The sequence below is a fragment of the Aptenodytes forsteri genome, unplaced genomic scaffold (assembly GCF_000699145.1).
Source record: "Aptenodytes forsteri isolate BGI_AS27 unplaced genomic scaffold, ASM69914v1 Scaffold54, whole genome shotgun sequence".
NCBI lineage: Eukaryota > Metazoa > Chordata > Aves > Sphenisciformes > Spheniscidae > Aptenodytes > Aptenodytes forsteri.
This window is the reverse complement of record NW_008796044.1, coordinates 11,837,686-11,854,513: the sequence shown is the minus strand read 5'-3', so window position 1 is coordinate 11,854,513 and position 16,828 is coordinate 11,837,686. Positions and strand designations below refer to the sequence as shown.

Sequence of the window (16,828 nt, the reverse complement as noted above, 5' to 3'; positions counted from 1 at the left end):
CTTGACAAATTGCACAATATCTAACTAAACAGTCCCCTTTGGAGCTTGTGCACTTCCATGGCAACCAAAATGTGGCAGCCGGGGGAAAATGGAAATTCTTTTAAAATAGTCATCCTTGCTATCCTCTTTTTCATTTGGAAGAATGCTGAAGGATACAGAAGACTCAGAGAAAGGAAATAACTAACTGAGAGAATATTGTTGGGAAAATGCAATTTCATCTGTAAAGGAAAAATTAATCTTTTGGATTTCCACGCTCTGCCATCTGAAAATTTCTAAACGCTGCAGAGATCGTGAATGTTTCCTCCACTGATCTGTAGGCCACTTCCTCGGGATGGCTTCCCCATTGGGCATATCTAGTCACTCTTCCACAGCTCTGACTTCAGGCCTTTACCGTTGAGGTTGCTGGGGGACAGCAAGCTATTTGCTGAAAGTCCCCCCCATTGAGTGACAGATTTATTAATCATTCTACCAGCTGTGTTTAAAATACGAAGCCAAACACTTGGTCCAAAAACAGATTTATTAAGCTAAAAATATATTTGCAATCTCTTTCTTCAGGACTAAATAAATGTTTCTCATATTTTTGACTGAAAATAAAAATAGCAGGCGGAAAAGTGCATTGCCTAGTTTTTTAATCTATTGGGAAGTTTTATTAGGACATCTGTGATGTGGAAATGGCATGTGCCGCTTGTGTTTCTAGTGCTGCGCGCTGGCTCAGGATCGTGAGTGGCGCTAAGATTTATAGGGGTGCCTCTGAGATTTATAGCCTTCTTCATGACTCCGGCATGAGACCCTCTGAGGCTCCAGGGACTCCCTATTACGCTGTACTTTGACTTGCCGATTTTCAATCGGTGAGAGGAACACACTTTCTCTTTTCCGTTTCTTCCCTCTTGATAACCTGTAATCCCCAAGCAGTCTGCTCAGCTGGGGTCTGACATCCTCCGAGCTGCAGTCAGGACTGCGCATGGTTGTGTCTTCCTAATAGCTAGGTCGATTGCCAAGTGTTTTTGTCGAAGAATAAGGGTTGTGAGGAGCTGAATGACCTCCATCTCCCTGAAGTGGTGTCCTCTGCAAGGCCACCTGTCACACACTGCTTTAATGTTGGCACTCCAGAAAAATATCGTAGCTAAGATAGGAAACCCTGATTATGTTTTCACAGGGAAGCCCTGTTTAAATAACTCTTCCATATGCTGTACATCACTTTTATCAGCACTAAGATATTATGTGCACACTGTCTGGATACACAGTAGAATGAGCACTGAACTCCTCAATTCAAATTGTTCTGGCTCACAACACACAGAGCATCAACAGCTGCTCTTTGCTGGTTTAATCCCCAGAGCTGGCCAAAACCTCATGGCCTTCCACTGGGAGGCTCGGAGTACTTCTCTTATTCCACTGGAGTTTGGGATTTATTGTATCTATTCTGCTTTTGTCACAGATCTCATCCCAACTACTTGCCCTGGTAACTGGGGAAGTGCCATACCCCCTTTTCACAAGAAGTTCAGGAATGCACACATACAGCGAACAATGTCCATTGTAACTCCCCAAAATGGTGAGCAGGCAAAGACAAATTTATTGAAACACGATGGAGGTGATTGATTGTTCATTGTGAAAGGCTTGGTGAAGCTGAGTAATTGGGAAAAGCAAAATGTGGGTCATGCTAAGAAATAGAGGGAAAAGCCTTGCTGTGCTTGCACGGGGTCTGGAGTTGGAGGAGGCAGAGCATGGAGTCACCTCTGAAGCCCTCCATGATGGTGTCTTGGTCTCTCTTCCATTTTCACTCGGATCAAAGTAGTCAAGTGACAGCTAGGGGCCACCTGATTCGTATCATCAAATGGTAGGAAAGGGCATACAGCTCGCGTACACACTCCTTTCTTTAAGCCCTAGCATACTTTATGGCATTCCATCTATTTAATAAAATAATCCAGTAATTCTGATTAATGCCTACCCAGAAGAGTTGCTGCTTACCCTTAGATCCAAAGGCTAAGCAGCAATAATCCAGTCATGGTAATCATAACTTACTACTTTGATCTTCAGATAAAAGAGCCTATAGAAGTGCAAAAGTGTTACATCACCGTTATTTGGACAACTTCAAAGCATGTTATTTACTCTAATGAATTCTCCCAACACAGCCTGATGAGAATAGGAGGCAAATGTGTGAACAGAGGAGTAGAAAGGAAGAGGGAAGAAGATGAGTCCTCATATGGTGAAAGGGAAAAGCAGTAAAAATAAGTACCTGTACACTGTGGATAGGTGTGAGATGTGAAGAGGGGTCCATGAGGGCCCAGCCGCAGGAGTCAAGTACATGGGATGCTCTTCTGTAGGAGGAATTTTCTCTTCCCTCTCATTTCTTGAAGCTTTCAATAAGGAGCAAGATCTCAGGCTGCAGCGTGGCAAACAGAGGGAGGGGGCAGCTTTTCATCTCAGCAGTGCTTCCAAAGCCTTCAAAAATTAAAAAAAATCACCAAATGGATCTTAGCAGGTGAAGCAGGGGCAGCAGAAACACTGAACATGTTTTCCTTTCACAGTTTGGGAGTTTTAATGTTAAAAGACAGGCACTCCTGTGTCTTCTAAAAAACACTGGCTGGGGAGGCCAGACTCATTTCTCACCACGTCTACAAAGGATACAGTATGCCCTTGTAGAAAAAAGAAAGGTTCAAAAGTGAAAATGGAGAAAATGTAACTCTTACAGTCTTGGTGAGGGATCACATTTTAAATTAGAAATGAGAGAGAAAAGGAAGGGAATATTTGGGAATACTGCTCAGAGTGAAAATCTTCCAGTGCAGAAAATACTCTCCTCCCAGAAAAGGGCCTTTCTCTCGTCAGACTGGGAAATCTGACAAAAGACAGACAAAAAAACAGAGCAAAAAGAACCAAGGCAAGGCACCCTGGAAGAAGTCTGAACTAGGTTATTGTAACATTGCCCAGAAGTCTCAAAAATGGAGCTCTAAACTTTGAGCACGTGTAGATGACTAAAGAGGATCATGGAAAAATGAAGAAATGGTAGCATATAATCCAAAATATACTAAATCTTTGGGGGGAAAAAAAGCTTTTTCATCAAGCAGACTTTGAAGAACAGACTGAGGGAGAGCATATGAAATCTAGCAACACAACAAAGGACATTAGCACAATAAGCCATTGTTTAAAAAGAAGGATGAGTGCTGTTAAATTTGGGCCCACCTGAGGTTGAGGAAGTTCCTGAGTAATGACTCTCCTGGGGCGCTCCAGCGAGTGCTTCTGACAAAATTTTATGTTTGTCACCTTGTGAGTTTTTCTCAGCAAAGCGAACAAATGTCACCAAAGTGAGAAAAATACATGAAGAGCCTTTTTTACAGCAAATTTTTTTGCTCAAAGGCATGACGAGAGCCAGTTTTTTTCCTTGTAGCAGAAGCTGGCAAAACTGCAGAAGAGGGATGACTCTGCCTTTCACCAGAGCTGCCGAGCAGCCCAAAGCGACCATGTGTTTCTCAGCAAACTTCTATCTAACCACTCATCCCTTACATGCTTTAACTTGGTCAGCCCTGAATTGGTCAGGCAGTTGGACTAGATGATCACTGTAGGTCCCTTCCAACTGAATATAATCTAGTCATCTAAACTGCCCTGGTTTGCAACATGACAGGCACACTGTGCCTGTACTTAAGAGGATGGCACTGTATTTATTTGGATCTATCTGTTCTTCCTTTCAACCACACTCTTATTTTTTCCTAGGGTTCCACTTCATCCCTCTACCCTAGCCCTTTCTTTACAATGTTGGAGGGGTTTTTTAGTAGCCCTCTGGAAGAGTTGGGTGTATTATCCTGCATTTTTAGGCATAAGCATCTCATCTCAGCAGCCAGTTCTGACTGCTCAGGGACGGTGGTTCCCTCAAGTGAAGGACATACCGCAGTTCTGCAGTTCTGCTCTGTAGGAGTGTTTTTATACCATGGGTGGTACATGGTTCCTGCTGAAGTTGAGGGGGACTGGTTGCCCCTGTCAGTCCGTGCTTGCTTGGCATCTAGTGCCTCCAACACCAAACCTCATTAGTTGAGCAGGCGAGTTGTTTTGGTTGCGCGTCAGCAGGCTGCATATTGTGGCCCTTGAGGACCACAGAAGGGCACAACCTGCAGACTGCTATTGAGTCCATAAATTACCCCCTGCAAAGCTGGGCCCGTTTGATGCTGCCTCTGCTTGCTGGGATTGAGTGTCTCAGGAAGGGGAAGTGAGCAAAGCAGCAGCTCAGAGGTAAATTCCACCTGGTGACCAGTGCTTCAGGCCACCCACCCAGGTGAAATTCATAAATGTGATTCATCCTCTTCTCCCACAGCTGGGAACTGAATTAGGGAGATGAAGTAAGCTACCCTGGATCCCATAAAGTGGCAGGGCTTCCCAAGGAACAAAAAAAAGAGCTCCTGGATGCTAGTCGTCTGGTTAGGCCATTAGGTACCTCTTGCCTGTCAAAATGCTAAGTGAATGTCTTCAAAACAGCACGTAGCTGCTCCATGTAGTCATGCTTATACTTAGCACTGCAGCAATCCAAGCTCCAATGACTGGAGAACCGCAAGTGGCATGATGCATTTCTGACTAAGCAGGAAAACTCATTTTAGAAAGAGGTTTTGCCCATTAAAGGGAAATTGAAGAAAAAAGTGCCAACATATTCTGTAAAAGAAGAGATGAAATGGTAGGAGAGGGACCATATACTGCTGTCCAAGGCCATTAGCTTAGGCAGAAAGAAACAGTAAATAAACTATGACTTATAATTAAAGCCTCACAGATATACAACCTCCCATTGAATCTGGGAGATTCTGCATATTTGCAGACAATATGTTCAGTCATTGCAACATTTACACAGCAAGTGACCCCAAGGCCCCTTCGTAAAATGACTTCTGCTGGGATTCTGCAGTCCATATTGCCTCCTTTCGGCATGTTGGCTTTGGGGGTCAGATGAGCTGGCATGCTTTGCCTGAAAACATGAGAAAGAGCAGATCTCCAGCCCACATACAAAAGTTAAGAAGCTCTCAAATTTTTTCCTTCTTTTTTTTGAAACAAAAATTAGAAAAAGAAAAGTAGGAGAGAGACAGCATGGGGCTCCCAGTACCTGTGCACCCTCAGCTTTCTTACCCTGTCTCACTGGTTAATGTTACCCACAGGGAATCAAAATATGCAGTTGTTACCTCTGTAGAAAAGTTGTGAGGGGAGCTGAAGAAGGAATTTGTACCACTGGGAGAGGTAAATGAGAATGTCAATAGAAAACATTCTTACTTCTGTGTTTGTAAGGGCTCTCTTGACACTCCGTGTTAAAGCCCAGCACTGCAGTCGGGACTCCAGACTCTTGTACCAGGAGGTAGGATGCAATAATAAGTAAATGCAAACTAATAATAACAAGAAAGTTAATAATACAGCATGGACAGAGAAACATGCATTATAATCACTCCAATTTCATTGGAGTCATAGTCATAGTCATTCAAAACTACCCGTGGCATAGCAGAGCATAAGAGGATAAGGGCTTTGCAGCATGTGCGTGATGGATGCACCCAGAGCTGTTCCCAGCTCCACAACCGCATGCTAAGTTTGTTCCTTTATGACTATTCACAGACTTTTCAAACAAATCCAGGGTTCGTGTCAGGGTCGGAGATAAAATGGTGAGACCAATCATACCAGATGGTCTGTGACACACAGAAAAAGCAAAGCTCATTTACATTGACAGAGTTTAATGTTAAAAATTTGTCTAAAATAAGAGCAAAACTGGAGCGAAATGTTTGCAACTAATCCACTACCAAGTCAACCTTCAGATAGACCCATGAAATTATCTAGAGTCAGTATCAAATTAGCAGAGTAGTGTCGGAGACCAGAGGATCTGTGTGGGTAGAAGACAAAAAGTGGATTTGACCCACAGTCAGTAGAACAAGCATATAAGAGCTTTTATTTCAACAGTTTTGCATAAATTCATTCAGTGACAAATATGTCAGTTGACTAAGTGAGCCTTTATTAGAGTTGAATTTAACAGCAAATCTGGGAAATCCTCCCAAGGCAACTATGGCTTTAGAATCCCAGATTTGCGCTTCTAATTAAAACACTGTCAGTTTAGGTGTAATTCTCCATAAGAAATGGGGTTGGGGGGGGGAAGGGAGAAGTGGGAAAGAACTGACCTTTTGCCTAAACATTTTTCCAATGAGGTTTACTTTGTATATTTTCTGATGATCTTGTTAATGTTTTTCGCAAAAATGTATGACGCTCTTCTAACAAGATGGCAAAGCAGAGGCAAACTGCTGTCAGCTTTTCCTACCTTCCGTAAGGGATAAGATCAAAGAGCAAACTGTTTGATCAAGGATTGCATTTTGTTTTAAGAAACAAGAGATTATAGCTGCATGATTTTCTTTTTTCTGTGAAGAATCCATCAATGCTAAGGCTAGAACATAAAAATCACTTCATGGGAACAAAGGGAACTTACAATTCTTTTCTGTTTTCTACTGGCAAAATGCAATTGCTTTTGCAAGGAAAGATAGAAAAAGTCATGTAAGTGAGATAATCAAAATGATTAATTTTAGCTTGGTCATCTGCAGTTTTTCCATTAGACAGATATAAAATAGCACATTGCAGAATTATCTTTTAAATTATACATGTGGTAGGTAAGGGTTTAATGTATTATAAAAGCTGAAAGTTATTTGTAATGAGAAAGCAGAATCAAAATTGTTTACCGTGTTAAAATTATACCTTTTAGCCTTTCAGAAATGAAACATTAAGTAGTAGAAAAATGCAAAGCTTGGATGGACCCAAACCAACCATTTTCAGAAAGCTACTTTTAGAGGACATTTGCGACCGTTATTTTTTCATTTCAATTGAGAATGTTAAGGTTTCATTTACAATTTCAGAATTTTCCATGGCGCTGAAATTCTGGTTCCCAGCCAGCTCTAATTTTAAGTAGATTGTGCACCGTGGATAATGAGGGCAGAGTTTTTACTACTTAGTCCTGCAAGGGTAATGCTGGAAAGGAGTGCCCCGTTCTTGCTACTGTTCTGTGGGGGGCAGGCAGGACCCCAAGTCAGGGAGAGGATGGGGCAGGTGATTTTAGCCAGCACAGGCAGGGCTAGAAGAAGAAAGAGATCTTAATCTGGATTGTGTAAGAAAGAAGAGCATAGGTGCAGAAGGAATAATAGAGGTTGAAAAATGTACAATCTAGTCTATCTAGTTATTTCATCCCTTTCCGCATCTCAGAATTAGCCATTCATTAAAGCCTTTCACCATTATCCTTGCTTATTTTGTTCTGATTTTTTTTAGATCCTGCTATTTGCAAGTATTACTATGATAATGAATGTGAATAAATCCAGAGGTCAAATAGACAAATCCAAACATCCAAACCTTAGCATATCTTTAAAGTACTAGCCAGTGTGCTCCATCTCACCTTAGCTCTGCAGAGGACTGAGTCACTAACTGGTTTCCACACAGCAGAGAGCTGATTGCCTTCATGTTATGCTTGAACAGGTATGGGGACATGTAAATTCTCAATGCAAGAGGATTTAAACCCCATACTGCCCATTAGTGAAGAGAAATGAACTTTCCTAGAGCTCGAGCTGCAGAACATTTGTTAGTCAAGTGGAAGATCATTTTCTGTTATCTACTGTGGAGTGAGATTTTCAAAACCTCAGTGACTTAAAAGTACATGGTATATCTACTCCTCCATGACTGCTTTTACTAGAGCATAAACATAACTCTAAGTCCCACTGGCTTTCAACCAGGCTTTTAGCTCCCAAGTATTGAAGTCACTTCTAGAAATGGGACATTATCTCCTAAATTACAAAGGCACTTTTGCAAATGTATCCCGTGATGGTAGCACTGCTGCTCTCCCGCTTGGTCTACAGAAATAACAGAACAAGATCATAATGGATATTGTCTTTCCAACCATTTGCTTCTGGTAAGCAGTAACAGGCATTGGCTCAAAATCTAAATAGGCAATATGGTTATCCAGAGAAACCCAGCTTGTCCTGTTTAACCTATGTTCGCTGCTATTGAGCCATAAGGAAGTCACGTGGGATCGCATCTGCTTGTGTGATGTTTCATCATGACTATTACTATATTTTTTATTGTATTGCACTAGCCTCCAAAAGCCTTCATCACTGGCCAGCAGTCCCTTGTGTTAGATGCTGCACAACCACGGAGTGAAAGGACGATGCCCTGTAGAGCCCGTATGCTGACTGTTTTCTCTGCTGTGTGTTTACAGCAGTTTAGATTCACAGCTTCTAACTCCAAGTCAATCTAGCAATGAGGGCAAACATTGCCCATTAGCAATGTCTGCAACAAAACATCACACGCGTGAAGCCCTAGCCATGCTGGCAGTCATAGCAAGCTGTTTACCTACTCTTCTTTCCTGCACTGTCTATGAGAGTGAGCACTCACCTCCTCACAGCATCTCATGTGATGAGGAGAAATGACCAGCACCAGCAGCAGACGCAGCCCAAATGAGACTGGTGCATGATACAGATGTGCATCCCGTCCCATCTGGCTCCCATGGGAAAGGAGCTACAGCCCCCTCTCCCTCTTTACCCAGCCCGCCTTGTCACCTCCCAGTCTCAATACCCCGTAGTTACTTTTTCATGCTGTCAGTGCCAGGTGCGGAGCCGGGAAGCATAAGCCATCTGCAGCTGACAGCAGGCATCCCCAGTGGGATAAGCTAGTAATGAATATCACCAGGATGCCGAGGGTCTAGAGGCAGGAATCCGACTGACTGCCCCTGAAGGGATTGAAACAAGTCGCAGAAATATCCCGGCTTCATCAGGAAGGAAAGGCTGTATAATTTGCAGCTGGAGATGAATGTGATTATTTGCCATGCAAATGGATTTTGCCAGCTCAAAGTGGCCTTCAGCAGCAGAGATTGTTGTATTTGTCATTTTCCGGTTACTTTTGTTTAATGCCTCTGTGCCTTTACTGAGCATTTCCTTCCCAGAGCACACATCATCCAGACTAATTAAAGACAGGTATCTTTTTCCTCTTCCCATCAATCTGAAGACATGTGAGCTGAATCCATAGCTGCCTCCCTTCCCGATCCCTCTCCAAATATGAAACAAAAGGTAAAGTCGTTTGCGCTGACAGTCCTGCAGGCTGAGTATTCTCCGCAGATGGGAAGCACGATGGTCACATTTCTCTCACCTAACTTTAGCTACTTAAAAATTAACTGTTTAGTCCAACCTAGTCATCCCAGTTCCTTCAAAATTCAATAGAGAGGGAGGTCTGCAGAGGGACCTCCTCCCAGCATGAGACAGATGGGGTGAATCATCCCTGGAGGTTCCTGTTCATCTCCAGAGGTTGTTTGGTGAGTATGTCTCTCTCAGAGTTAAAGATAGGGTAGAAAAACAGTGCCCATCTGCCTGCCTTTCCCACAGCATCCAGCACTTCCACAACAAACCTCTGATCCCCCTCTCTGTCTGGCAGTAATGGGGAGGCATAAAAAGAAAGTAATCTGGGATGAGGGACCGTCGGTCTGCTTAGCCATGTTGCTGCAGTTGCCAATGAAGGAGGAGGTTTGCATGAGACACTGCAGGGCAGGGTAACCAGCATAGAGCTTATGGTTGGAAACCATGCCTGAAAAAATCTTCTTTGTCGTACCTTTCTTGCTTTTTAAGGTGTGGATGATTAAGAATTTGTGAACTCCTTGCAGTATCACCTTCGAGATGGGTCCTGTAGACTTCCCTGAAAGACCTTCAAAGCCATTCATGGAGCTTGGGTTTGTGGTGAGATGGACTTTGCTTCCCAGTTTCAGAAAAGCCCATGGAAGAAGAAACCAGAGGGGAGAGCAGAGGCTCTGCTCCGAAATGAGCAGAGGAAAGCCTGACCCATCTCTAACCGTAGAAATCCTTTCAGTCACATCTGTAAAATACACTGCTTGTCCTTTCTGTCGCTGTAATCCCTTGCAGTCATGTTTCCTGCAGTTTCTCTCTGCCACGGGTGAAAGCTGCTGTGATCATTCTCCAGGAGTGTGGGTCTGACAGCGCATGTGGTGGGATGGGTCTTATTTCTACGTATTAAAACGCGTGCTTTCTGCTCTGCCCCGTGTGCTGCTTGTGTGGGAGCTCAGTCGCTGTGCCTGCTTTCTGCTGGGAAGTGATCTCAAAGAGTTTTGATTAAAGACATTTCAGGGTGCATTGATCTAAACGGGGAGATGACGTGATGTCTGTGGGAGCAGCTCCCCTCATATCAACAGTGTTTAAAACCAGTCTGGACAAACTGGAAGGGTGTAACATAGATAAGTCATGCAGCTGGTGAGCTATGTGGGTTTAGTCTCTTTCCAGCTCTAATTTTGGTGATTAGCAGAGTGTGTTTTTTCCCTCAATGGAGCGATGGAGCATACAGGTTGGTTTGTCAAGTCGTGCTAAACCACAGTAAACCATAGCAGCTGGACCCAAGGCTTCATGCAGTCCTGGACATGGCATGGCACACACTATCATGAGCTGGTCCAGTGCCCTTAGCTGGACTGGTATATCTCTGTTACCATCCGATAAACCATATTTCTGTGGAGTGACTCAGATCAGCAGAAAGACAATGCTGAGACATGGTCCCCCACGGAGAAATAAACAGTGTTTCTGAGGGGCAGGTCCTTCCTAGTCAGACTGTCTGGCTTTATAAAATAGCATTGTAAGTTACCTTCTACCGGGGACAGTGCTCTGCATCTAGAGAAGGAGCATATAAATAATTCAGAATGCATGAATACTCACTCTTAAAATTATCTTCCACTCTTAAAAATTATTTTAAAATATCTTAATATAAATGAATGCCTGCTTGACTTGTTTGCCTCTATAGCAATGGTTACAGATAATTGGCTATTTGATTGCAGCAAGTGCAAAATATCTAGATTTTAAGGCATTATTATGAACACTTTTTCTAACCATCTGCTGAATACAAAACAGAGAATGTCAGTAGGCAAATTATTCATTAAAGCCATAGCTCCTCTCTGAGCTTCAATATGTCTTATAGAAAAACACGGAGTTTTGATTTTTAAACTTCAGGTGATGGAGGAGCTGACCTAGTGATCCCAGCTGGTCTGTACATCTGGTCTGGCTCCACGCTGGTGCTCCTTCCCGCTGCAGGTACATGCCACAACACAGACCTCGCCAGAGCTGCTGTGTGGATGGGCATTGCCCTGCCCAGCTAAACCTTCCTCATAGTTGTCTCCATGTCTTCTTATTAATATTATTATATACTCTGAAAGGAATTGAAAATCAAAGCAAATTCAATCAGTTTATTGCTGATTTTTTTTCACTGTGAATTTTTTATCCCCCCTTGAATTACATTGACACCTTGAAAAGTAGATTGAGACCTGAGATAGACCTTTGGCTTCCCTGGAAGTGGCTGGAAAATGTGACTGGGTAAATGCCCAGGTAAATGATGGGCCTGCAAGAGCGAGCTGCACCTTTTGGACCTTCACACCCCTCTTGTCTGACTCTCCTCTCTGTGTCCAGGTCTCTCTCTGGCCGCATAGTTGGTGGCGTCTGGTGGTTCTTCACCTTGATCATCATATCCTCCTACACAGCAAATCTGGCTGCCTTCCTCACCGTGGAAAGGATGGTTTCTCCCATCGAGAGTGCAGAGGACTTGGCCAAGCAGACAGAAATCGCCTATGGGACCCTGGAAGCTGGCTCCACTAAAGAATTTTTCAGGGTAAAAGGGAATGTTAATGCAAGCATTTTGATTAGCCCCTTGTTTGACAAGTCCTCCAGGCCCGTCCTCTCTCATCCCCAGCGCAGGTCTGGTTTTTTCCTCTTGCTTCCCCTTACCATGTTAAGACCTGCTGAGCTTGTCCTTCGAACAACAAAAATCCAGTTTTCCCTGTGCTGCTCAGAAGGCTGGCTGTGTCTCCAGTACATGTGATATTCTGCAATTGTAAACACAAATATGGAATATCCGTGTGCTTCCCCACGTATACCAAGGAGCTACTCTGAGCAGCTCCAAAAGAAACCATCTCCTGATTTCCAGCTTGGTTTACCTTGGTTTGATCCGCAAAATCACTTGCTGTACACAAATATGTGGCAGAAATCAGGGGTTGGTCTGGGCTCTGATGCAGAAATGGCAGGAGGTTCATTAACATCTCGTTACCCCTTTTGCCTTCCTTGGCCCATCCGCTATGTGGGTGTCATGGTTTAACCCCAGCCGGCACTAAGCCCCACACAGCTGCTTGCTCACTCCCCCCCAGTGGGATGGGGGAGAGAATCGGAAGGGTAACAGTGAGAAAACTCGTGGGTTGAGATAAAGACAGTTTAATAGGTAAAGCAAAAGCCGTGCATGCAAGCAAAGCAAACCAAGGCATTCATTCACTCCTTCCCACCGGCAGGCAGGTGTTCAGCCATCTCCAGGAAAGCAGGGCTCCATCACATGTAATGGTGACTTGGGAAGACAAACACCATCACTCCGAACGTCCCCCCCCTTCCTTCTTCTTCCCCCAGCTTTATATGCTGAGCATGACGCCACATGGTATGGAATATCCCTTTGGCCAGTTTGGGTCAGCTGTCCTGGCTGTGCCCCCTCCCAGCTTCTTGTGCACCTCCAGCCTTCTCAGTCGGTAGAGCATGGGAAGCTGAAATGTCCCCCCTTCCTTCTTCTTCCCCCAGCTTTATATGCTGAGCATGACGCCACATGGTATGGAATATCCCTTTGGCCAGTTTGGGTCAGCTGTCCCAGCTGTGTCCCCTCCCAGCTTCTTGTGCCCCCCCAGCCTGCTCGCTGGTGGGGTGGGGTGAGAAGCAGAAAAGGCCTTGACTCTGTGTCAGCACTGCTCAGCAGGAACTAAAACATCCCTGTGTTATCGGCACTGTTTCCAGCACAAATCCAAAACACAGCCCCATACTAGCTACTATGAAGAAAATTAACTCTATCCCAGCCAAAACCAGCACAGTGGGTATGTATTCAGTCCAAGCTGGAAATCTCAGCTGGTACCCAAACCTCTGTTAATGCTTCTGTTGGGTTTCTGCTGTCCTACTCAGCGATCCAAAATAGCAGTGTTTGAGAAGATGTGGACATACATGAAGTCAGCCGAACCCTCCGTTTTTGTGAGGACGACGGAAGAGGGGATGATCCGCGTGAGGAAGTCGAAAGGGAAGTATGCCTACCTCTTGGAGTCCACGATGAACGAGTACATTGAGCAGCGGAAGCCCTGTGACACCATGAAGGTGGGAGGTAACTTGGACTCCAAAGGCTATGGCATTGCAACGCCAAAGGGGTCTGCACTGAGGTAAGTAGCCTGGATTTGCTTTCTTTTGCCAAACCACCCAGTAAATCAATGTATGCACACAGTTCAATCTCCATTGCCATGTTAATCACGAAAGCTTGGGGCGTGGAGGTGGGGAAGGTGGAGGGAAAAGGATATGAAAGCTCAGTGTGATGTGCAGGGAAGTAAAATGCCCAGCTCCCATTGAGCAGCAATGGGAGCATCTAATTATTCAAGCCCTGCATTGAAATGCAGGAAACTGGATCCTGGCTGATCCACTTGCTATGAATGTGTCTGCTGTATTAGGTGATGGCAGGGGGGCTGCTGTGGTGTAACCATTGGTTTCACAGAGCATTATCTGGAAGGGACGCTCATCCTGTGCCATGTGAACTGCACAGCTTTGCAGAGTATGGTATTACCCTGGCTTGGATCCATGCTTGCAGAGGGAGTTCTCTTGGGGAAAGCGTTTTGGTGTTTCCTAAAATGAAATGCTATTTGGGAGAGGTGGGAAGCCAGTTTTGAAAAAGCCCTGCAAAAGGTGTGCATTTTCATTCACTGAGTCAATTCAGATCCTGGCAAGCGCCAAATTTATGGCAAGTCCAAAGGGGCACGAACCCTGCATTTCTGAGCCCAGACCTGCAGCTGTCACATGCCTTTGCCTACTGTCATATGAAATATCTTCAGAGACCGTCCTTTAAAAAGGAGAACCCTTAAAAAGTACAGACCCAGATCTGAGTTAGTAGCAGAGCTTGGGCCCTGCACACAGCCATACTCCTGGACATGAGGTGGCCCCCTGCAAAGTGCATCATGCAAACTGACCTGCTCAGAGCAGCATTACCACGATGTGCAAACTGGGATGGTGATCAGAGTCACACCAGAGGTGTGGTTCCTTTTGGTAGCAGTCATGCAAGTTCCTCGTGTTACAATCATGAGGAATAAGAGTTGCAATGTTTTAGTGGGACTAAGTCCTCAGAAGCCATAGCTTTAAGTAATCTGATCAATGGTCCAACTCATTTAGTTATTTATTAAACATATTTTAATCAAAATATTTTGACCAAAATCGTATGTGTGGCCTTATACTTGCTTGCTAACATAACCCAATGCAGAGACGTTTAATCCATGGTCTCTGGATTACTAGAAACCAACCGAGCATTTGCTGATGTATTTGTCTGGTCACACAGCTCCCGAGCCAAAGCCAAAGAATCAAAGGTGTTTCAGCCGGTAGTGGATGAGGCCCAAGGATTTTGATTACTACATTTATTAAGCCAGCTCAAATTGGATTCAGCACTTGCCGTATCATCAATTGCTGGAGGTATCTTTAGAGAAGCTCATGAATGCAGTGCAGGTGGTCCAGAAGGCAATTCTTGCATCCAGTGTGGTTCAGGCTCTGAAATGACTTGGGGCCCTCCAAATGAAGGTGGATATATTCTCACAGCTTTGAGATGTTTTCTGTTGCACTCTCTCCAGTGTTTGTTTTCTGTCTTGCAAATATGGAAATTAGGATACAGGGCTGATTCTATTTATTTATTTATTTATGCATTAATCTTGTATCCTAATTTTGATGTTATAAAAACAAACAAACAGGAACATCCTACCTGTCTTGTAACTGTTGGCATGTGAAGGAGCCATTTATCATACTTCTAAGAAAAATAAATAACAAAAAAGAAAATTGCATCATTTTAATTTTGCAGCTCCAAACATCCCTCTGCTAGGCATGATTCCAAAAATTCCTAACATTTCTTTCTGTTTCCTCTTTTTCATCCCGGCTGCATGTAGAACAAATTTCTTATGGGCCTAATGGCAAATGAGGAATGCTTGATTTTCCATCCGATGGTGTTTCTTTGGAACAGTTGCTGTCAGTTTTTGTCCCATTATGTTTGTTTTGTTCCTGTTGTTTTAATTGTTCTAATCTTAGTAGTTCCCTACAGTCATCATGTAGTGTCTGTTTTCCCCTTGGGGTCCTGCATGTGAGAGGTTGCCCTGAGCAAGGTGACATTCATGAGGCATCTGTATAGCACGGTCAGCCTGTCTCTTACACAGGCTTCATCTTCACTCACTTCCATCCACAGAGTAAAAGCTCTGAGCCAGGTTTGGAGGTACATGTGAGCCAGGCCTATCTTAGATCAGGTGTGTTTTAGATGCTGGGCTGCATTTTGATTTTTGCTGTGACCTGTGCCTTTTGTAGCTAGACCAGTTTTCCTGCATTTAGGATAGCTGATTAGGAAAAGATCCTAGAGAGATGCTAAATGAGAGTTCACCATTGTTTTTCTTGCTTCTACATGGGAACTCAATGCCAGGATATTGCCACAGACAAACGAAAACAAGGTTGAAAATCCAGAAATAATTCTACGTGCTGTAGCAGGTGCAAACATCCCTCCCAGGCCATCAGTTAGGTCTCTTGGGCTGCTAAAAGAGCTTGCTTCTTCCTCCCAGGTGAATCTGGCTTTGAATATCTTTTGGCCTCCAGATGTTAACATTCAGTTGCATTTAGGCATGGCTGAGAAGGGCAATGATGGGAGGGCAGAAATTACACCTTTCGACACCGGCTAGTTCAAGGTGTGATCCTGTCTGACTTGAGAGAGTCATGCAGCTGCAAAACCCATCCATTTACCTGGCAGGAGCTCTTCTCCACTGTTGTACAAGTGATCAAAAAGAGGGCAAAAAGCCAAATTATCCAAAACAGAGGAAAGAAAACCCAAGAAATCCCATGTGAGTCTGGACTCAAGGAATAGTGAGGTTTTTGAGATGGAGATCTGGGAGGGCAAGTTCTTCAGAGCAGCCAACCTGATAGCGAGATCTGGGAGGGCAAGTTCTTCAGAGCAGTTCAGAGCAGCCAACCTGATAGCAAAGTTCCCTAAAATACAAGTCGGTTTTCCTAGGGTCTGTACAAAATGTTCCCTGTTAAAAACCTACCTCCTTTCAGGACCCCAGACCTCTCAGTCTTTCATCAAAATACTCTCAAGATGAAGTACAGCTTGTTCTGTTTACTCCCCATGAGCTGAAGAGAGAGACAATTTACTGAAATGAAGCTTCCTAGGAAAGATAACACATAACACTTAGCACATGGCCCCAAAAATCATATGGCTGATATTGTGCTCAGGGAAACTGCAATGCATTTACTTAGCTAACACCTTGTACCCGCATAGAAACTGCAATGTATTTTGGCTCATTAGTTAACTAATCTTTTGCAGATGGTTCAGACATCAGAGTGCTAATTAACCTGTATTCTGTTTTAGAAGACAGAAATAATTATGATTTACTTAGTGTCAAATTCTTTCTGGAGCTACACTCACATGCTTCCATTGGCTTTAAAGGCCAAATGGAAGCCAAAGTTAGACTCTGACCACAATACTGTTAAGGTAAAAAAGGGAAAATATTCAGCCATCTTCAAATCTACACCTTTGCCTTCTCTTGGACTGGTAGCAAGTTTGGCTGCATCTGGCTTTTGCTTTTTGAAAGCTGGATTCTGCCTGAAGAAGGCTCCCAGTCCTTGTGAAGGCTTCAGTGCTTGGACGGGATCCCAACAGGCAGAGCCATCTCAGGCTCGTGGAGGTCAGCACATCCCTCTTGCTCACAGCCAGGCTTTTTTAGAATTGCAATATAAGAAAACAGCCCCTTTGGTGAGGATTTCTTGGTGTGGTATAGTGTTTCGTGCACAAATTC

At 44.0% G+C, this 16,828-nt stretch overlaps 1 protein-coding gene across 3 annotated transcripts in view; it reads left to right on the top strand.

Annotated features, from left to right (window-relative positions):
• The window catches only part of GRIA1 (glutamate ionotropic receptor AMPA type subunit 1), a 132,800-nt gene that overhangs the window by 102,897 nt on the left and 13,075 nt on the right, over window positions 1–16,828 (top strand). For all 3 annotated transcript variants that reach the window (XM_009285812.2, XM_009285811.2, XM_009285813.1), the window contains 2 exons: window positions 11,424–11,622; window positions 12,942–13,189. In XM_009285812.2, coding sequence (XP_009284087.1) covers window positions 11,424–11,622; window positions 12,942–13,189 — 447 coding nt within the window. The remainder of the gene's footprint in view (window positions 1–11,423; window positions 11,623–12,941; window positions 13,190–16,828) is intronic.